Consider the following 23,372-nt stretch of genomic DNA (forward strand, 5'->3'; position numbering starts at 1 on the left):
ATAAACCAAACTCTAGGCACGAGACTCTGGCCCTTATGGCCTTAAAAGAGACCTAGGATCAAATCTAATAAATATGAAAAATGTTAAACACTTACTGTGGTTACTTTTTATTTTTTTATTCATATATGGTTGTAGGAATACTTGCCAGAGATAACTCATGGATGTGTAGGATCAGGAAGGACCATGAAAGATTATAAAAATCACCCCCCTCCCTGTTTTCTTCTATTTCTCTAATAAAGTATATGCCGATGATTTCTGTGGTGCCATGTCGGAGTAGCAGGGAGGTTTCCATTGTACTTTGTCACTGAATGCTATGGAGATATGGGTGGAGATACTTCTCCAATCAACAGAAGTTCTCAGGGAGCTATATGCTACATACACATATATCCCCAGACACACTTTTAAGTAGGATGCTTATTTAAGCAAATAGAACCAGACAAAACAGCATTGTATGCCAGTATGACATGTAAAAATATTGTTTTGTAGGTATTTCACCTTTACCCTGTGATGTAGGTTGGGCTTATATTATTAGCCCCATTTTATGGATAGAGATATAACCCTGGAGAGCTTGTCTAACTTGTCTAGCAGTAACTTGTGCTATCACTGTTTTGGCTGCTATTAATCATCTAAAAAGTCCCAGATTTCTCTTGACTTTTTATGGTTCATGAGAAATGTGGATCAACAAGCTGTAAGTGACATAGAGAAGTTCTAAGGACATTTCCTAACCATTCCTAACATTTGCTACCTATGGGATGTGTAAGATACTAGGTTGCCCCATTTTGCATTGATACTGCATCTCATTTATTCACATTGGGCTGGTGAGGTCATGTCCTTTTCCTTGAGTCACCTTTGTGGCTACAGAAATCCTGTGTTCTATTTGGCCACATGTGCCAACATCTGGACTCTGAATTACAGTTATCTTTACATCAACTCTAAAAACTTGGAGATGAGGAAGGCAAAACAGAATATTCATGACAGTAACATTTTTACCTGTTACACGTTGTTGCAGAAATCCATGAGGTTATATATGTAAAGAAGCACACATCTAAAAGTCCAGTATATAGAGAGATTTAATAAAGCAATAGCAATAAAATCAATAACACATAAACCTTTTTACACATGTATTATACAAATTTGATTGGCAGTCCACACGTAGAACTCTTGGCTCTCAAGAAGATGGTTTTTACCACTCACAAAATGTTGAAGGTGTTATGAAGTTAAAGAAATGAAAGATGAAAGAAAAAAATTGCAATACTTAATGATAATCTCTGTCATGAACAATTTAAAGTTGAGTGAAACTCCAGATTGTAGATAGATTGGGAGTTATTAATCATTACTAAGTGCTTTGAAAGAAATAAATACTACCAAAAATACATATTAAAGCCCAACCATCCAAATATGTACTGAGATATTATTGAGAGAAGAGGTAAGTATGAAGTGAGGAGAATGATGCTTCAAAGAATGAACCTGAAAGGGTTATTCATTCATTTTCCCTTTTGGGGGATCCATATCAATAAAGCTTAATAAGAACTAAGAGTGAAATTGCTGCTAACTGTGAACTTAATAATGCCCCACCGGGAGTTCATTAATATCTCAACAGGTACACTGAAGCATTATCTTAATTGCACACGATACTTTCAAAAATTGCCTTTTACAATTTTTGTGGAAACTGCCCTCTAGAATAAGCATTAGTACATTTTGTATTGCCTTCCCTAGCTATGCAGATTTCCCAGGAACATGGAACTGTAAACCTTATTCACTTTTACAAAACTAAGAAGTTCCCAGGTGACTGACCTTGTCACAGGCACTGTCCTTAGAATATAAAGAAGAGGAAGCTCAAAATGCACCAAATCAATTTCAGGTCCTTCCTTTTTTCTAAAAAAGTGAAGTGGTTCCTTCATTTTATAAATGTTGAGGAATGTATTTTGAAGAGAATCGAGTTTGTGTTGGAGTAGCGGTGACCATTTGGATTTTAAAAATATTAATGTAATCACTTCCAAATCTGGACTTTGGTCTTCAGTTATTTTGACAGACGTTGACACTATGATGATGCTTAGAGGAGTGCTGTTTCCAAGCCCAAGAGATCCCTTTGCCTAGAAGTGTTTGACTTTGTAGTAATTATGGGATAAAATTAAATTTAGTAGAGTTCAATCTTGTCAACACTTGGAAAGCAAAAGTGCATCACACACTCATTTGATTTTCTATTAGAAATGACATGGAATTATTTTCTCTAGCTTTGTTTAATATATTCCTTCTTTTTCCTCCTGTTTTGATTTGATAATGGCAATGTTAACATAAAGTAAAAGCATTTAACTGGAACCAAGGACCTGGGATGCCAAACACTAATTGCTTCTTGTGTCTGACATCCAAGCCTGGTTGTATAAGGGAGAAAAGCTAAGGAGACAGCAGGGCAGAATGACCCTGTTTAAAATGATAAATTTAAGTATGTTTTACAGCGTTAGACTGAACTCTGGCTGCTTCCTGGAGGTGTCTTGAATTGTCAAGTCTCAGGCCTAAGAGAAAAAACAGAATGAACAGTTGAAATGACTCCCTAGATCCCTTTACCTTTACCTACATTCCAATGATGAGGAAGGTACTCCTAAGGACTCATGGGCCAAGGATAAATAAAAAGGGTGAAAGAAGATGTTTGCTTCCATGCTTAAAGCTGCCAGTCAGTCACAGGTCCGACAAGGGCAGGGATAACTCCCATAAACTGTGAGTCTCTCTTGCCACCCATCCAGGTAGATGAGGGATTCTGTTCTCTTAGCATTATTCTATTCATTCGTTGGCTGGCTTACTCATTCACAGTGCTGTCCAGTGGTGATAAAATGAACAAAGTCTTTGCTCTTTGTGAGGGTAAGTACTCTCCAGGAAAGGTGAGCAGGATAAACAGATAATTACACAGATAACTAACAGTGTACCCAGAAAGTTGTGACACTTGTTTCCAAAGGAAACCACAGCATTTCAGAACTCCTCATTGACCTTGCTATGAACTTCTGCTTTCTAGGGTGAATATTGAAGATTAGGAGAGAGCCCTGTGCATCTCCTAGTGATTGCTGTGTTCCAAGAACTGGATGTAAATTAACTTGATTATTTTTTCTGTCCACCGAACAAATCCATTACCACAATCACTTGTATTGTGGGGTACAAGTATTAAAAACTTGAATGTTTTTAGAAGTGCAGAGAATGTAAGTTATATTTAAATGTCTTTTTTTTTTTTTTTTTTTGAGAGAGAGAGCAAGTGTGTGGGGAGGAGTGTCACAGGGAGACAGAGAGAGAATCTTAAGCAGGTTCCATGCTCAATGCAGAGCCCAGTGCAGGGCTCAGTCTCCCGACCCTGGGACCATGCCCTGAGTCAAAATTAAGATTCAGATGCTCAACTGACTGAGGCTCCCAAGCACCCCCAAAATTCTTGAAATGATTTTTTCTCTGGCCTTAATTCTCTTAGATTTATAGGAATTCTTAGGATCTTAAATGTTCATATATATTTTAAAAGTTAAACTAAGAACTCAGTAAACTGGGATTTTTGTTTGGTTGGTGTTCTTTCCTTTTTCTGTTTTAAGAGTAAGATATAGGTTTGGGAAATGTCGCATCTGATAATTGAAGAATGATGGGTTTATTGCTGTTTTTATTTGTTTGCTTTTCAATGTTTAAAAAGGGTCCAGATTGGCTTCTACATAACTTTGAAATGACTACTTTCTGGTGTGAGAACTATTCAAAAACTTGATTACTTGAAACAAATTTCCATCTTGTGATTATTTTCACTTTGATTCATACCTTGGGAGAAATAATTGTACAAACGAGATTTTTCTCTTTTTTAAATTTTTAACATTTATTTCTGAGACACACACACACACACACACACACACACACACAGAATGCAAGTGGGGGAGGGGCATAAAGGGAGGGAGACACAGAATTTGAGGCAGGCTCCAGGCTCTGAGCTGTCAGCCCAGAGCCTGATGTAGGGCTCGAACTTATGAACTGTGAGATCATGACCTGAGTCAAAGTCAGATGCTTAACCGACTGAGCCCCTTGATTTTATTAAAAAAAAAAAAAAAAAAGACTTGGTGGAGAGGTATATTTTTTCAACTATTTGGAGACATGTATAGTAAGTACTATGAGTTCTAGCTGAAGACTGTATGTTGTCAAAATAAGATTTTAACTGATAATCTTAATTCTTCCTTTGACTATACATTTTTCAATATGAGAAATAAGAATAAATTCTAGTTGACTTTAAACACTCACTGTGGATAAATGTGAACAAGGAAATCTATTTTCACCTCTGTCATTTCTGTTTTCCTGGATATTCTAGCTGATGTAATTAAAAAATAAAACTAAATGAATTTTTATAATATGAGTTCCTTACCTGAAAATCCCAAGAAAATAAACCGAAAGCTGTTAAAACTAATAAGAATTTTAACAAGGGTGTAAGTCACAAAGTAAATATACAAAATTAATAGATTCCTATATACCAGCAGTAAATAGAAAACAAAATGAAAATGTTATATCATTCATAATGCAATAAAAATAGCAATTATCTAGAAATAAAGTTAATATTAATTATCTAGAAATAAAGTTAACAGTGTGCAAGGCCTACATGGAGACAGTCATAAAGTTTTACTAATAGAAAAGAATGAACAACAAAATGGATGAAAATAGTTATTTTCCCATAAGGGAAAATAAAATATTATAAATATATCAATTCTTCCCACATTAATTTATAAATATCATGCAATTCTCATCAAAATCTTAATGGAACTTTATTATAAACTTGAAAAAATATGCTAAAATTTCAGCTGGAAAACTAAACTGTGATTGCCCATGGTAATTTATAAAAGAACAGTTATGAAGAGAGGATACATTCCAACTAATATAGCCTTAAACACTCTAAGCTTATAAGAACTAAAATAGTAAAACACTGTCCTAAGACTTGGAAGATAGAAAAATGGAATAAGTAGAGAATACACCCTGGTGATCCAAGGATATTTAAGGATTTAAGCTGTGGGGTACCCAGATGGCTCAGTTGGTTAAATGTCCAACTCTTGATTTCAGCTCTGGTCAAGATCTCATGGTTTATGAGATCAAGCCCTGCATTGGGCTCTGTTTTGACAGCGTGGAGCTTACTTGGTTCTCTCTCTCTCTGTCTCTGTCTCTGTCTCTCTCTGTCTCTTTCTCACACACACACACACACACACACACACTAAATAAACTTAAAAAAAATTAAGATGTGACAAGAGATAGTCTTTGCCATAAGTATAGACTGTTGCTCTACCATCTATAATGATTCCAAATAATTTCAATATAGGGAAATATTTAAACGTATTTCCCTAAATATTTCTGTCACATTGGTGGGGGTAGAGGCTTGAACAATATTCTAACAAAATATTCAGGGATAACTACAGAGAATTGAATTAGCTTTGAAGATTCTTTTTTCTTCTAATAGCAAAAACTTAGTAAGTGTTTTAAAATTTAACAATAAATGTTAGGTTTAGATAAGCAGAATATTCTACAGTGAAAAAGAGAGAGAAAGACAAATGAAAGGGTCAGGGGGAGGGAAGAAGAGATTAAGACCCACATTTTTATAGTTAGTAATATGTATATCTGTACCCAAATGCACACACAAAAATGAGAGACAAATTGTTAACAGGGATGAAGGTATTAAAGTTATTTCTTCTTTTTGTTTTCTAAGAAAAAGCACAAACTCATTCTAAACAACTACAATGGATTGTAGATGTTTTCATTCCTATTTTGGACTCATCATTAGTGAAAACCATGTTTGTGTGATAGGTTTTTATGAAGAGCAGAGAATAATAAAATAAGATGAAAATTTAGTCATCTGATTCAGATGAAAAGTGCTTTAGTTTTTTTTTTTTAGAGGCTTTTTTAAAGTTTATTCTGAGAGAGAGAGAGAGCACGCATGCAAACAGGGAAGGGGCAGAGAGAGAGAGAGGGAGAGAATCCCCAGCGGGCTCTGTTCTCTCACTTGGAGCCAGATGTGGGGCTTGAACTCAGAAACTATGAGATCATGACCTGAGCTGAAATCAAGAGTCAGATGCTTAACCAACAGAGCCACCCAGGTGACCCCCCCCCCCCATGTTCTTTTTAATCAGACAAAGGAAGTTTCAACAAGAGATGAAATACCTACTTTCTATAGCCAAAGTGTCACTACACTGAATTTTCTTCATCAAGAGATCAATTCTGCATTTCCGTAGGAGATTGGCAAGAGGGGAGGGTTTCAGTAACAGAAAGAAAAAGTAGCGCTAAGGTATCAAGGAGAGTGTGAAGGTCAATAACTGAAGACGACTAATAAAATTTGGCCAGTTGTAGGTACCAGTTATAACACATACTTCAAAATAATTACTTTGTGTGCTTAAACATCCTTTTGAAAATAAGTAAATATACAACATAATACTTAAATAAATGCATAGATCATATTTCATAGGTTACATAAATTCTTGCAGTCCTTCATCTCTTACTTTGAGGAGGCATGTCCTTATGCAGCTATATTTTTATCACAGAAATGAAACCCATTTGTTCTTTCATTCCTTATTCTAGCATATGCATAATGTAGAAATAAGTACACTGTATATAAGATGTTTGCATGATCCTAAAGGACTATATGAGTCTTAACCTGGGAGCATCTTATTTATTATGAAGAACTAGACCACATATAGTGACCACTTTCAATGGGTGCAGGTAGTGAGGGAAGCAATCTGTTTCACCAGGATTTTCATTACTGAATTTGGGCACAGTTTAGAAAATGCACTAGCATTGGGAGTGCTCCATAATTCTGATATTTTACAGTAGCTACATAAATGCAAATTCAAGTAGAGGACTGGATGTATCTTCATTAGCGCTGTTTCAAAGGTAGAAAGGGATTTTGGCAGTAAAGACATCTGTGCAAAAGCATGAAGCTTTTACATTTTCACAAGTTAAAACTGATGGAAATGAATTGACATGCTTGGCTTCTTTCCTTTTTATTTCTTATATGAAAAAGTCTCTCTCTCCCACCCCCCACCTCTCTCCCTCTCTCTTTGTCCATTCCTTAATCTATTTCCTTTTTTTCTGCCTAGAGTTCTTATTCAGTTGATGTTTTCCTACCTAAAATTTGTAATCTTGGGACTATAAATGAAACATAGGGAGCTCATTCTACTGAGATATTTGTATAAGCTTCAACAAGACGTTTACATAAAATGTTTGAATAACAGTCTAAGAATGATCACTAAAAAACTTTCAGTGGCTCTGTAGTCAGTTCTGTGGACAGAAACTGTCCTGAACTCTAGTAATCTACTTCCCTTCTTTGTCTTATTCTTCTTATTAAAATGTTTTACCAGCGATTCAGCAAAGTATGGTAGTTAAGAGTTCACAAGTTCACACAGAGGCACTCCCAGGTGTGGGTGCTGCTCTGTCTTACAACTTTGTGACTTAACACAAGGTCATATTATTCTACTTCCAAGTTTCAATTTCCTCTTATGTAAAATGAGGTAATAATAGTATAGAATATTTACTGATGGTTGGATACGTTCATGCATATAAACTTATAGAACATAGCTGGCAGTAAGAAAGAGTTGGGTAAATAGTAGAGATCATTTCTAAAGTGATAATGATAGGAATGTATAAAACTATGTCCTTCCCTTAGAACAATGAGGGGAATGTGATAATGTGTCACAGAGAACTTGGGAAGTCAAATGAAGGGAATGTGTTAACTTAGGAAACACACCATTCTCTGTTTGGATTATCATTGCCCCCATGTATTAATCAACCAGTCTGTCCCAGTCATCATGCTAAGCAATGTATAATCATTATTCTTATCCCTCAAAACAAACTTTTATTAATGATAGCTCATTAAGAAGTAAACGAACTTCACCAAGGTAAACACTCATGAAGAGAAACATCAGGCTTTGATTCTAGATCTTGTCAATACTAAAGCCCATTTTATTTCCACTGTACCTCACTACCCCTGTCTCAGGATGTTGCTCCTCATCTGGAGACTGAGGCTTTCTCACACTGATTTGAGGCTTTGGATCAGTGACAGTGCCCCCAATGGTCATGGAGAAAAAGTACATCAAGGGTGGACTGCATGGTGGGTCATCTACTGCCAAGGCCATATGACTTAACAGTAATGCAGACCTAGGAAAATTGGTAGAGGAATGAGCTTTCAGAGGTGGTAACCAGCTTTAAACAACACTGTTTGGTTTAGGAATAGATTAATATTGAGTAGAATTTTTTGAGGGCTCAAACAATCACCTTGAGTGTAGCTTTGGCATCTTTGGAGCAGAGTTGACTATTGGGCTTGGCTTGAAGAAAGATCAAAACTGGCCTTTAGATACTTGAGAAATACTTATGATAAAGCAAGGGTGAGTCCTTGGAGAGAATGCAGGCAGAATTTTGTGAAGTTGCTCATTTTTATAGGTGGACTAATGCATGCTAGTGTTAGCCTATTGCATTCTAGTGTTAGAAGAATGAGGGGACAGAGCTTGTAATGGTCATTAGTGAGAGGTCCTGAGGTTAGGACCTAAGACGGGGTCCTAATTGATTGTTATTTCAGGGCTTCCCCTTGGGTATTTGGAATCCCAAGCAAACATTTTTTTACAGGGCCTCTTTATTTATACGTAATTTGACTGAACTAAAATCAGAGTGTCAGGCCTACTTAGGTAGCCTTATCTCATGTAATCCTAAGAAAAAGTACTATACCAGGTATGGGGAGCAATCTGCATGTTAGGCTACCCTCCTGGAACTGGGTCCCTGCTATGGGGCCCTAGGATGATCCTTATAAGTATAAGCTCTAGAGCTCCTTGGGGCATCTGGTTAATCCTGTGTAAGGTAGAAGGCCAGAGGATTCTTTAAGTGGAAAAAATGGGAATCAGACCCCCATGCAGGCTCCATGCAGGCAGGAATGCCAACCCTCTACCATCACCCAAAGAGGAGCTTAGAGAACTTTAAAGAAGGCCCTCCAAAGTGCAGGGACCACTGATGTAAAGGCCTTGTGGCAGAGAGCCTCCAGCCTGGTTCTAAGGGTGTTATTTAGCTACTTTATAACATTTTTTGAAGAGTCCATGAAATAATGCATGCAGCTTGCTTAGACATTTCCTCACAGGTGATTGGTACTCAACGTTAGACGTCTGATGACATCTACCAATATTCATGGGCTTTGTCAACTACACCGATCCTATGCAAACCCCAGTTAGGCGATTGTGTTTCTGTTGTGGTGGTGATGATGGTTTCTAATAGTTTATAAGAAGCAAAGCATGATTCTGAATGTTTGTGAGAATGTTTACAAAGTTTGTTTTCCTAACTACCATGACTCATGTGATTTCCATACCATCCTCATTCCCTCTTCTACAGAGGAGGAAACAAAAGGCCAAAGCACAAAAGTATCGCCTTTTGTGCTGTCAGAAGGTGATTGGTTGCATTTAGGTGGTTTACAGTTACCGGGTGCAACGTCTTTGGACGTTGAGCAAGCCCTGTATTGTGAGTCAGTGGTCATAAGTATAAATAAATCTCTCACATCCAGGTGGTGTGCTCTCTCATGTGGTGCTTTCTTTTCTTTCCAGATCCCCCAGATCAGTTACGCATCAACGGCACCTGAGTTAAGTGATGACAGGCGCTACGACTTCTTCTCTCGTGTGGTCCCACCTGACTCCTTCCAAGCTCAGGCTATGGTGGACATTGTAAAGGCCCTAGGCTGGAATTATGTGTCTACCCTTGCATCTGAAGGAAGTTACGGAGAGAAAGGTGTGGAATCCTTCACGCAGATTTCCAAAGAGGCAGGTAGGAAGAGATTGCAATGGTCAAGATGACCCTCTTCACATACCTGTGGCTTGTAGTGTTCTTCTCAATCTTTACTAAACACACACTGTACATAGTCACCATAGGCCTACTCTCACATTCCCTACTGCCTGTTAAGTGAATTTGTAAAGACTTCATTTATAACACTTTGCCATTTTTGAAGAGAATATTTTCAAAAGTGTGAAACTGAAGTACTTGAAAGTATTAGTAGCAGAAGTGGAGAAAAGATGCTGTGCACTAAATTTGGTATCTTATTTCTGTGTAATGAATAACAGTGTGGATTGCAGCCTGCATACAGAAGACTAAGACAGTATTGCTAAATGTGCCTCTCCACACATACCCTCCCTCTCTGCCCCTCTCCAAAATGCATAGAATTATTTAGAATTATGAGACCCTGGTCATGGTGGGCCTTTGCTTTGAAGAGAAATGACAGTGATAGCTCTGAATTACTTGTCCAAAATAAAGTTAAATAAATTATCTAGGCTATAGCCTGTGTTTAGACAAATAATCTTTGGAACTTTAGATTATTTTGAGAAAAATGGTTCATTTAAGTAGTGCTTGTAGTAGATTCTTCTATGTTTATTTATCTCAAAATGGAAGTAAAGGGTTCAGCTGTTTGGCCAGCTGGTTTTCATTGGGCAGATTTTGAAAAATGAGATAAAATTCTTGCATGTAGAAATTCTGGCAATAAATATTTAGACTTCCCCTAATGGAAATATTGGATGTAGTAAACATATATTTAAAAAAACACATGCGTTGATGTTCCTGTAAAGTTCTTAATGCTAATGTTAGGTCCTCCATTTGGTTGTGAGTATTTCATCTAATCTAAATTGTTATTGACTGGAGTAGTTAACCAATCATAAAAGCAAACAAACAAACAAGGTGATAGAAACAGAGGTCCTTTTCATAAGGAAAGATGTCATAAATCCTGAAGACATGGTTTTGAATATTTGACTCAGACTACAGATATACCCAGAAATGTAAAGCATTGGCATGTATCTGCACATGGCTACTGAAAGGAGGCCAGGGCTTGTGTAAATCCCATGATTTTAAGTCAGTACATTATCATTAGCTCTAATTTGAATAATTCACTGGAAGCATTACTTTTCCTTCTGACTGAAATATTCTTACTCTTAGTACCTTTGACTAGATAACTTTTGATTGTTCATAGGTCTCATCCTAAATGCCATTTCTAGGTTAATATAAACATTCCCCAAATTGCCTTGGTTCTATTTGCTTGACCTTGTATTTCTAGTGTCTTTTCCCACAGCACTTGTTACATGGTAGTATAATTTGTTGGTGGTGATGTTTTCTATCTTGCCCCCTAGACTCTACTAGGGGATCATGTCCGTCTCATTCACTACTGCTGTCCCAGCTGCTGTGTTTCCAAGGGAAACGTACTTAATATAATTCATTTAGAAATTTTCTGATTAGGAAAGAAATCCTGTGTTCTTGTATCATGCATGCCATGATTTGTAGGAGTCATTAATAGTTGACTTCGTGCATTTCCAAAGAAATACCTAATCAGTTTTGATAATTGTGTTTTTATTTCTTTCTTTGTTTCTTTGACTTCTGCTTTGACCTAAATGCTAGAAGCCAATTTAGAGCAATAACTAAAATATGAGTGTAAAAGCCAATAGACAAGACAAGTTAAAGAGAAAATATGGGTAAAATAGTAAGATGAAACTCAGAGATAAAGTTCAGATACCATCTTATTCTACGTTATTGCTGCAAGTGGGTCTCAAATTTAATGCTGATCTTTTGTGCTGGACAAAGCAAAGAGCACTACTCATTTTGTTACAAAATTTACAGTGTTCATAAGGTCAAAATCATGTTGATTGTCCAGTAAGGGACAGGAACAAGACAAATTTTTGCTCTGGATCTTTTATAAAGAGCTATATTTTCTAGACAGGTCAGTGGTGAATTTCATATGGTTGTTTATTCCTAGTGTCACTTGGTGAAAACTTAAGATATAATATCAGAGTCTGCTGTATAATGACACTGCAAAAAGGAAAAGCCTTTATGGTAATATGGTATCAACTCCCAGCTCATAACTTTAGCTAAACATACATTGAAATAACCCAGCTCAGAAATAAAGATTGTATCCTCAGCAGCCATTTCAGATGAGATCCTTCAATCGGAGAGCCTTTGAATTGGGGATGAGAGTAACTAAAAAGCCAGCTGCAGAATTGCAAGAAAACACTGAGGGTTTAGGTAATGTCTTGCAGATTAGTTTTCTTCCTATAAGTATTATAATATTCATTATGTACTTACAGTAAACTTAATTGAAACCGTTGCATTTGTGCAATTAATTTAAGTGAATTCACTCATGTGCTTAACAGACACCCCTGCCCCACCCCTAAAGAAAAAAAAAACAGAGAAGGGGGAAGAATTGCAATTTAAGTAGCATGTAGTACCTTTACTCACCAATGTATACATTGCTTAGAGAAAACTTGAGTGGGGAAACATGATTCCATTGCTTCTTCAGCTGTGTTCACTTATGTGGCCTCGTAATATGAGCATCTTGCTACCCCAAATGTGACTTCAGTAGATAGAGATACATATTCATTTGCCACTATCTCTACAGTAATCCAACTGCCTCCTCTGATATTCAAAGAAACACCAATATATTCTAATTCAGAACCATAAAAAGGAGCAGAAAAATTTCCTTTATTGGAACTTCTTGAAAGTATACATGCTTAGGGAATTTTAAGGGTAATTTTAATATTTTTAAGTTTATTTAGTTTGAGAGAGAGAGAGAGAGCGCACAAGTGAGCAGGGGAGGGACAAAGAGAGAGGGAGGGAGAGAATCTCAGTCTCACGAATCATGAGATTGTGATTTGAGCCAAAATCAAGAGTCGGAAGCTTAACTTATTGAGCCACCCAGGCACCCCAAGGGTAATTTTAAATGTCTACTTTTTCTCTTGTCTGATGACTGTGGAACCTGGTCCTCAAAGATACAGGTCCACGTGCATGTGTAGGAGGGGTGGCATGGCACAGAGATAAGCAAGCACTGTGGTGTCAGGAACATGTAGGTTTGAGTTAACAGATGCTATTACTTTCATGCTGTAAAACTTTTGATATATGATTTAACTTTTCAGGTCTCTGATTCCTCATGTAAAGAATGCAGTTAGTACCTGATTCATCAGGTTAGTAAAGTAAATAACATCATATATAGAGAATCACGTAACACCCAACAGCACCAGATTATTATTAATGCATCACACCAGTTCTCTATAAATTAGTAGAGTTATTTGAGTTATAAAAATTTGAAAATAATGCATGTGATAGATGACTTTTGCCTTTAGTTATAGCTAGAAGGTTATATATATATGTTATATATATAATTATATAATATAAGTTACATATATATATATATAATAGTGAGTTGCTATTTTTGATAATATGCTTTCATTATATAAGAAGCATAAGAAGAAGGGGCGCCTGCGTGGCAGAGTCACTTAAGTGTCCAACTCTTGGTTTTGGCTCAGGTCACAATCTTTTGATTTCGTGACTTTGAGCCCTGCATTGGACTCCAAGCTGACAGCCTAGAGTCTGCTTGGGATTCTCTCTCTCCCTCTCTCTCCCTCTCTCCCTCTTCCTCTCTCTCTGCTCCTCCTCCACTCATGCTGTCTCTGTCTCTCTCAAAATAAATAAATAAACTTTAAAAAATGCTTGAGAATCATTAAGAAAAAGAAGTTAACTGTTCAAATTGTCCTATGTATGTAATGTGTGTGTGTGTGTGTGTGTGTGTGTGTGACAGAGAGAGAGAGAGGGATGAGAGTGAGGGATGTTTCTATGTACTGCTAGCAGGCTTGAAGGGGTTACTCCCATTCATAACCATTTGACTTTGAAGATTATGCTTCTTCTCTTTTATAAATGTCTTTAAGAGTTTCACCCTTTCAGAATACTTTAGTTCCAAAATTTACTTTAGATTTAAGTCCTGAAGCAGAGGCTACTTGTAGAACTACCACCTGAGGTGTATCTACCATGCCCATAGTCAAGAACATGGGTGAGCTCTCCTTTGCCATACTCTGGTAGCACAAGTGAAGACAATGATGTTTGAAGAAAGAAGCCATCCTTCAACAGGAGGCCAAGTAATTTGTTTGGAACATAGAAACCTAGGCATATATCTTCTCTATGCTGTTAAGGAAAATCTCAGTAATTCTCCTCTCATGTAGTTGTGGGAAATTGAAATATGCATGGATGCAGCTCCTTGTTGAACTTTCAGAGAGGACCGTAACATGATTTTCTCAGATGATGAAATTTTTGTAGAATAGTTATACTTGCACAAATTGCCCTGTGTGTTTGAATGAATGCACATGTAACAGCAATGAAAGCAATTTATTGCTTAATATCACAAGGAATGAGACAGTTCACTCTCAATCCACTTTAAAGTTCAGGTTGATGTAATAACCTAAATAGCCTAAAGTAGAGATACAGATGCCTCTAAGTGACGGTAAAAGTAAATACTTATGAGAGTATTTACACCATTAGTATATGCCAGATTTTTGAAGCAAATTCAGTTCAAGGATTATGAGAGTAAGGACACCACATGTGATTCTTAGACTTTGCGAGACAATTTTCAGGAGAATCCCGAATGACCATTCCTTCACAGTATGACACAAATAGTAATGATTTGCTACTGCCATGGTATCATGATATATGTCAACTTTTCAAAACCTGAAATAACAGTTGAACTATCCTTTGGGTATTTCATGCCAATCACTTAATTAAACAGATATTTCAATTTGTCTTATAAAGTAATTACCATTCTTATTCAGATAAACTGTAGAATTTATTTTTATTTAATACTTTATTTTAGCCTAGAATATTTTTTCCTAGAATAATTTTCTAGAATAATTAGGTGAGACTTAATTGACAATTAATAACTTTTATACAGCCCTTAGTCTTTTAAGATCTCAGAACTAGTTGCTTATTACAGGATTCCGTGCTCTCTGTCTTCTGAAATGCAACATTCTCCTTCGTTGTGTATGAATTGTCAGTCTTTCCCATCCTCCCATAACCTCTATGAGGTCAATGATTTTTGCCTTACACCCCTATCATCTACTGCAGTATTTGACATATAAAAGGCATTTAGTAAACATTTAAGGGAAGGAGAGAAGGAAGGAGGAATTGCATTTCTTCCTTTGCCCTTTAGAAAAACAAAGCCTGTAGAAGAAGCACTTATGACATAAAATTTCATGATATATAATTTTGTGACTTGTGGGTCACACTACATTCTTCTCTCTTATGATCCCCCCACAAAACTTAAAGCAGTATGATGCAACAGTCTGTAATTCCCAATGCCTCCATCTAAGGTGAATTTCAGGATAAACTTTCCTTTCCTTTCCTTCTTCCTTCTTCCTTCTTTCTTCTGTATGCCTGTCTCTGTCTATGCCATGGTGACTATAGAAAACTTAGAGGCATTTTTATATGTAGTTACAGTATTTCCTGAATGAAGTGTTCAGTGTTCCTAGTTTAAATACAGGCATTAAACATTCAAAGTCTAAATTTCAAAATGCAAAATCACAAGGACTCTCATGGTATCATTTATTTTCAGTTGTCCTTAAAACTGAACTGTAAATTCCTGAAGAAGAGACTTTATATTTTTTTATTTTATTTTTTGGATTTTCTGTGGTTAGCACAACATTTACAAAATTTTTTTAATGTTTATTTTTGAGACAGAGAGAGACAGAGCATGAATGGGGGAGGGGCGGAGAGACAGGGAGACCCAGAATCGGAAGCAGGCTCCAGGCTCTGAGCCATCAGCCCAGAGCCAGACGCGGGGCTCGAACCCACAGACCGTGAGATCGTGACCTGAGCTGAAGTCGGACACTTAACCGACTGAGCCACCCAGGCGCCCCACAACATTTTAAATTTTAACTCATACTCCATTGACTAGCACATCTTAGAGGTGACCCCTTAGCCACATCATCATTACCATTTAGTTCTGGGCCACATTTGATTCACCTTCATTCATAGCCACAGCTATCCATGCCTCCAGATTAGCCCCTCCAATAGTATTCATTCAGCTATAATGATAATTTTTCTAAAATACTAAGAAAACCATTTCATTATTGTCTGTTGCCTCTCTTTCCCCAGAGGGTTAAGTAAAAGATCTAGCATGGCATATAGCTTCTTTCTAATCTAGTGTCTGCTTTAATCACCAGTCTCATTCCCATACTATCCTTGCCCACTTGTATTCCCATACAAGCCTCCATATGTACTCTCTCTACCTGCCACACGATCAACCTTCTGTGACTATCAGGAGGCTCTGTTCCATTGCAAATGCTATGCTTCTGCTTGGGCTGCCAGATAACTCCAATTTGTTTTTTTTTTTTTTTTTTAACTTAACACCTTGGGAAAAGCTATCCCTGACTTAATCTTCCTTCACGATCCTATTTTTGATTGCTGTGTATACATTTGTCTATTTTAACAGCACTCCATTTTAAGTCTACCTCCCTGAATAAATTCATAGAGAATGCCCATCTGCACAAGTCTTGAGGAGAAAACAAGCCTGCATACTGCTATAGAGCTAAAAGGGTCAGGTATTCATCTTCCCAGCCTCCCCTGAAGCCAAGGCACAGCCATGTAACCCAGTCTTGGCTAATCAGATATGCCCACCATAGATGAATCAAGAGTTGGGGCACAAAGAAGCAGGAGCAATGGAAAAACCCATGTTTTTTGCAACAACAGCAGTGTTACCCATGTTTCTGGGAGGGGAGGGGGTGTCCAGCATGAATGGGCAGCAGTAGTATAATCTGCAACTCCTCATTCCAGGAGTAGTGGCAACAGTGCCCCAGCTAACTTAGTTCTGTGACACCTTTTTGGCTTTTTCCTAACAGCTCAGTCATCCTTTGTTTAGGCTCATTTTCTGTCTTTGACTCCCTGGCCTCCCACTGATTCTGTGGGTTGTCCAGCATAATTTCAGTAATAATAATTAAAATTTATAATTTATTTTCTACTTGATCTAGACAGGCTTTACCTCAGTTGTTTGGCTTTTACCTTCATTAGTATAATTGAGAGTGAGTAGAACTCTCTTCTGTGAGTTCTGTAACAGCTTTGGTATAACTCTGTCATGGAATTGGTTGTGTGTTACTGTAATCTGTCTAATTATCCTCTCCCATTATAAGTGTATTGAGGATAGGCATTATGTTGTATTTGTCTTTCAACACTCTATGCTCAGATAATGTCCAATATATATTACGTTCAATAAATCCACATTGAATTTAAAAATTATTAATAATGGAAGAGATGATGATTTCATGGCTGTAGTTGGTACCGTGAAACTGTTAGAAGTTTTTCCAATTTTGGCTTTCTAAACTTGTTATTAACCTGTTATAATAAACTGACTTTATAGAAGGAAAGATCTGACATAAAAAATCTGCTGATTTACCTTACATTCATCCAGTGCATGTCTGAGTATTTTCTTTCTGTCAGATACTGTGTTGGATAATAGTTATAAATAATTATAGTAGTAAAAAGCACAAAACAAAAATAATAATCCTTGCTTTCTAAGGTTAGAAATACGTAAGTAGAGCCATGAAAAGAGCCTTGTTGGGGCATGCTGAAAGGGAGGACTCTGGAAGAAGGTAGATGCTTCGCTAAGCCTCAGAGTACTTAGGAGTTAGCAGATAAGGTTTACCTAACTGGGGTAATGAATGACATTTTAGGAAAAGAGAGTCATATTAAAAACCCAAAAGAAAATTATCTAATGGTATTTTAAATTTTAAATGGTATAAGAAAAATAGCATTGCTTTGAAAAAAATTATGAGTCTTGAATTACTGTGATATAAAATGTTCTCCCACACAACATGGAAACTATTGCAGAAAATGCTCTGGCTTTTGAGCCAAGAACTTCTGGTTCTGGTCCCAAGTCCTGTAGTAACTGACCAGGAGTCAGCATACTGCTCTTTGAGTTGTAAAGTCGGTGCATATTTGTTGAGAAAACTACTCTTTCCTTGTTCAGGCAGTTCTCAGATGCATATCAAGCTGATTGCAAAGGATGGGTTTCTGCCAGGCAGTAATAGACTGTCATTGTTGATGTGGGACTGGAAATAGATGATGACAGAGTAGTTTTGCTGCATGAAGGAATAGACACTGGAAAAGACATCTCAGTAATTCCTTCTCACCTCTTCTACATACTTTCATTGTACCTGAGCATCATGGAGGTATATGAAAGGATCTGAAGATAGAGTGAACTCCTCCTTTTCTCACCTACTTGATATGATTACCATATGTTGCACATGCTTAGGAGAGAAAAGACATGGGATTGTGGTACTGAGATTAAAGATGAAGTGAAAAGGAACTTAGATCAACTTTTGTTGAGGACTATATTAGGCAATAGAATCTCTTGGTCAGTTGGGTAGAGGAGAGGAAGATTGTTGTTCTGGGGTAGTTTATTTTGGAAAGTAACCATGATTTTGCATAATATTATACCCACTGAACTTTAGAAACAGAATGCTTGATTTATTCTCCCTACTTAGTAACGCCGCATTCAGCCTTCAAGTGAAGCTTTCTTTTCTCAGTCTTTACAAAAGTGTTCATTGGAAAAGACTCTCAATTTGATTCTCATAGGTTTTGAAGGATATCAAGAAGAGAGAGAGATTTCAGTAGAAAAAAATAGAAGAATATCAGTTAGCTTATAAAACTAGAAGGAAATATACAGAGTTCAAATGCTTTTTTGGCGTGCATATGTTTTGGTTGTGGGAAAGTAGGAACCTTGATTTTGAGTCCCATTAAGACCATACACAGTGGGGAAGAGACATTTCCCAATGGAATGTCAGTGACCTAACCAAAATTTGGGGAAGGTCACGGTCTAAAATATATTATCCTCTTGGTTGCCTTTTCCAGAGGCTTCCCGGGGTTTCATTCCACTGGGATAGGTAAGTAAGGGGGAAGAGAGGTTTAAACAGAATCCACGCAGAAAAATGCATTCATCAAAATGGTGGCAAGGATGTGGGTGCTGGAAACAGTCAAATGGATAGTTCTGAAAAACAAATACTCTAGTCCAAGAAACCTTAGATTAATAATAAGTTGCTTCAAAATATCTATTTACTGGACTTCAGCTCCTTCCTAAATAATTTTGTATTTTGAACAACTTGATGTGTGTAAATGTAGCCTCTTTGAGACCTGCACAGTGGGATCTGTTTTCCTTTTATTTGACAAATGGATCCCTGCTGTTAAATCTTTCAAGAGATTATAGGTAATTCTACAAAGCTTTCCATCAGTTGCATTAGCACTCTCAGGCAAACTGAAGGATCAGTAGCTATCCTAAACACAAACTACATTAAGATTTTGAAATGCTTTGACCTTGGGTAGCTCCAAATGTGCCTATTCCTGATTTTTTCACATTTCTTGTTACTCTTTTGGCTGGATATCTTAAATAACAAAAACTTTAAACATATTGCTAATGATCATTAGATGACATTATTTGATTACATTAATATTTTAGAGTTGGCATTAACTGTCAAGTAAACTCCTTTTTAGATAGATATCAGTGGGATGCCATCACTCTTTTTAGGTCATACTGTCATGGTGACCCTTTGAGAAACTAGTATATAGTTACAACATAGATTTTTACACAAAAGGGAAAATATTAAAAGAAAAGTTATCGTGATAATGATATAGGTCTTAAGAGAATAATTAGAGCTACATATTAGAAGTGCCTAAATAAATGAATACTTAACTAAAAATGTCCACTTGCAAGAACGGTTTCTTTTTCTTAGAGTATTAGTGATCCTTTGCATTTAAATTTTTAAAAATTAAAAAAAAAATCAATAATACACACACAAACTTGGTGTATTTCTTATCAAAGAAGGTTAATTTCCTGGGAAAGATAAAGTTGTCAGAATTTTAACGACAGAAATTTTGATAAGTGATGACTAATTATATAGAAGTGTGTTGTTTTTGAACTCATAATGCTAGAGGGTACAAAATTCTTTGGCATAAACATTGTTAATACTTACTTTTATGTCAGGATCATGAGTGTTATTTTCTAAAATCCTGTTATATGGTAATGCACTTGGTACACATTTCACTCTCCACACTTTTGAGTAAGTAATGTTAATTTTGCCATCAGTCTCTTCTTATGGGTGTTTTGTTCAACAGTAACCAGGGAGGAACTAAGATAGGACGTAGAAACTGGAATGGCTTACATTAGACTCACAGATTGCATTCTTCTTGAGGGTTTGCATTATTTATTTATTGGGCTCTCACTATATTTTTTCCCAGCTTTATTTAGATATAATTGGCATACAGCATTGTGAAAGTTTAAGGTATACAATGTGATGATTTTTAAACACCTATATATTGCAAAATAATGACTACTGTAGGGCTAGTTAACATCTGTTGCCTCACATGATGACCATTTTGTTTTGTGGTAAGGATATTTAAGATTTGCTCTCTTAGCAACCTTCAGGTATGTAATACAGTGTTGTTAATTATAATCACCATGCTGTACCTTAGATCCCTAGCATTTATTCATCTTCTAACTGAAAGTGTACCATTTGACTGACATCTCCTAGCCACCTACACCTCCCAACCTCTGGCAACCACCATTCTACTCTGTTTCTATGAGTTCGGCTTTTTACGTTCCGCCTATAAGTGGTATCATACAGTATTATTTGTCTTTCTTTGTCTGACTTACTTCACTTTAGCATAATGTCTCCAAGGTCCATCCATGTTGTTGCAAATGGCAGGATTTCCTTCTTTCTAATGACTGAACAACAGTGAAGTGTGTATATATATATATATATATATATATATATATATATATAATTTATATATATTATATATAGTAAAACCTTGTGTTCCTATTTAGGTACCTTTGTTTCTTTTTATTGCCTGATTGTTCTGTCTAGGATATATAGTACTATGTTGAATAGGAGTGGTGAGAGTGGATACCCTTTTTTTGTTCCTGATCTTAGAGAAAAAGTTTTCAACCTATCATCATTGAATATGATTTTAGTTGTCAGCTTGCCATATTATTATGTTGAGGTATCATCTCTCTATAACCAATTTTTTAAAATTTTATTTAATATACCCAATTGTTGAGAGTTTTATCATGAAAGGATGTAGTATCAGATGCTTTATCTGCATCTGTTGAGATTAACCATATGTATGTTTTTTTCCCCTTTTATTCTATTAAGGTAATGTATCACCTTTATTGATTTTACATGTTGAACCATTCTTGTACCCCCAGGAAAAATCCTGCCTGATTATTTGTATATGATCATTTTAGTGTGTTTTGATTTCAGCTTGCTAATGTTATTTATTTATTTATTTATTTAGTTAGTTAGTCATTAATGTATACTTGACAAAAAATGTTACATTACTTTCAGGCATACAACATATGTAGATTTGTTGAGAATTTTTTTCTATATCCATCAAGGATACAGGCCTGCACTTGTGTTGTAGTATCATCTTCTTGCTTAGGTATCAGAATAATGCTGTCCTCATGAATTGAATTTGAGAATTTTCCATCGTCTTTAATGTTTTAGAAGAATTTGCATTAGGTTTTCATTAAATTACTGGTAGAAGTAACCAGGGAAACCATTTGGTACTAGGTTTTTCTTTTTTGGGGAGATTTTGATTACTTATTCAGTCTTCTTACTAATTATTGGCTTGTCAGGGTGTCTCTGTGATTTGCCCTTGCTACGTTGTATGTTTCTAGACATTTATCCACTCCTGTGTCATCCAATTTGTTGGTACATTATTATCCACAGTAGTCTTTAAAGAACTTTATTTCATCTGTAGTATCATTTGTAATGTCTCCTCTTTCATTTATTATTTTATTTGATTTTTCTCCTTAGTTGTTTAGCTAAATTTGTTTTCTTAGTTGTCTGGCTAAAATTTGTCAATTTTGTTTGTTATTCTTTCCAAAAAAATAGCTCTTACTTTTGTCATTTTCTGCTATTTCATTTATTTCTGCTCAAATTTTTGCTCAAATTTTTGTTATTTCCTTTATGCCTGACTTGGGGCTTAATTGTTCATTTTTTTTCTTGTTTTATTTTTTTCTACTTAATGTAGAAATGTATTGCTATAGATTTCCCTCTTACAGCTACTTTTTCTATATCCCATAAGTTTTGATATGTTGTGTTTCCATTTTCATTTGTTTCAAAGTATTTTTTGATTTCTTTTTTGATCTTTTTGGTGCTCTAGAGTATGTTGTTTAATTTTCACATGTTGTGAAATTTCCAGTTTTCTTCCTGTTATTGATTTCTAGTTTTATATCATCATGGTTGTAAATGACACCTGGTATGATTTTGATCTTCCTCAATTTTCTAAGACCTGTTTTGTGACCTATCATATGATCTATCCTAGAGAATGTTTTCTGAGAACTGGACAAAAATCTGTATTCTGCTGCTGTTGGCAGAAATGTCCTATATATGTCTGTTAGGTTCATTTGGGCTAAAGTAGAATTTCAGTGTTTCCATATTGATTTTCTGCCTGGATGACCTATCCATTGGTAAAAGTGGGCTACTGAAGCCCCCCATTATTATTGTACTGTTGTTTATTTCTGTCTTCAAATCTGTTAGTATTTGCTTAATATATTTAGGTGCTCAGATACTGGATGCATATATATTTATTATTATTATTATAGTCTCTTGATGAATTGACTATCATTATCTGATGACCATTTTTAAAATTTTCTTTCTTTCTTTCTTTCTTTCTTTCTTTCTTTCTTTCTCTCTTTGTTTCTCTCTCTCTCTCTCTCTCTCTCTCTCTCTCTCTCTCTCTTTTTCTCTCTTTTTATTTCTTTCTTTCTTTCTTTCTTTCTTTCTTTCTTTCTTTCTTTCGAACGTGACCAGAGGAGGGAAAGAAAGGGAGGGTGAGAGAATCTTAAGCTCATCTCTGTGCCACCAGTGCAGAGCCCAGTGTGGGGCTTGAACTCATGAACTGTGAGATCATGACTTGAGCCAAAACCCAGAGTCAGATACTTAAGTAAGCCACCCAGGTGCCCTTCTGATGGCCTTCCTTTGTCTCTTATTGAGGTGTTTTTGTGTGTGTGTGTGTGTGTTTTTGTTTGTTGTTTTCCCCCATACTCAGTTAATCCTCTCATATGGGAATGAAAAGTCCACTTCTAAAGTTAAAGTACTTATCAGAATACAATGATTTAATGTTCTTACCTCTTTTAAGGTCTTCTATATGTCCCCATTCCAACTTTCAGGATCTCATTTTTCCAAATAAATGTTCTCACTTTAATAGTAGATAGCCTTTGAGACATGGTATTATGGTTTTTGGCTTAAAGTATATTTTGTATGATGTAAGTATTGTAACTCTTGTTTTCCTTTCTTTTATACTTGCATGGAATATCTTTTTCTGTCCCTTCACCTTGAGCCTATGTAATTCCTTAAAGCTGAAGTGTCTGTTGTAGGCAGCATATATTGGGTCTTGTTTTTTGTTTGTTTGTTTGTTTTGTTTGCTTATTTTTCTTCATTTTTTTTAATCCATTCAGCCACTCTGCCTTTTGACTTAATAATTTCATCTATTTACATTAAGAGTAATTATTGATAGGTAAGGACTACTAATGACATTTTATTAATTGTTTTCTGGCTATTTTGTAGTTTCTCTTG

The 23,372-nt window shown here is 36.0% G+C and overlaps 1 protein-coding gene across 2 annotated transcripts in view; it reads left to right on the forward strand.

Annotated features, from left to right (window-relative positions):
- GRM7 (glutamate metabotropic receptor 7) overlaps positions 1 to 23,372 on the forward strand; it is an 859,113-nt gene that overhangs the window by 270,982 nt on the left and 564,759 nt on the right. For both annotated transcript variants that reach the window (XM_043587992.1, XM_043587990.1), the window contains exon 2: positions 9,558 to 9,774. In XM_043587992.1, the coding sequence (XP_043443927.1) occupies positions 9,558 to 9,774 (217 nt within the window). The remainder of the gene's footprint in view (positions 1 to 9,557; positions 9,775 to 23,372) is intronic.

Source organism: Prionailurus bengalensis, chromosome A2, assembly GCF_016509475.1.
Source record: "Prionailurus bengalensis isolate Pbe53 chromosome A2, Fcat_Pben_1.1_paternal_pri, whole genome shotgun sequence".
Taxonomy (NCBI): Eukaryota; Metazoa; Chordata; class Mammalia; order Carnivora; family Felidae; genus Prionailurus; species Prionailurus bengalensis.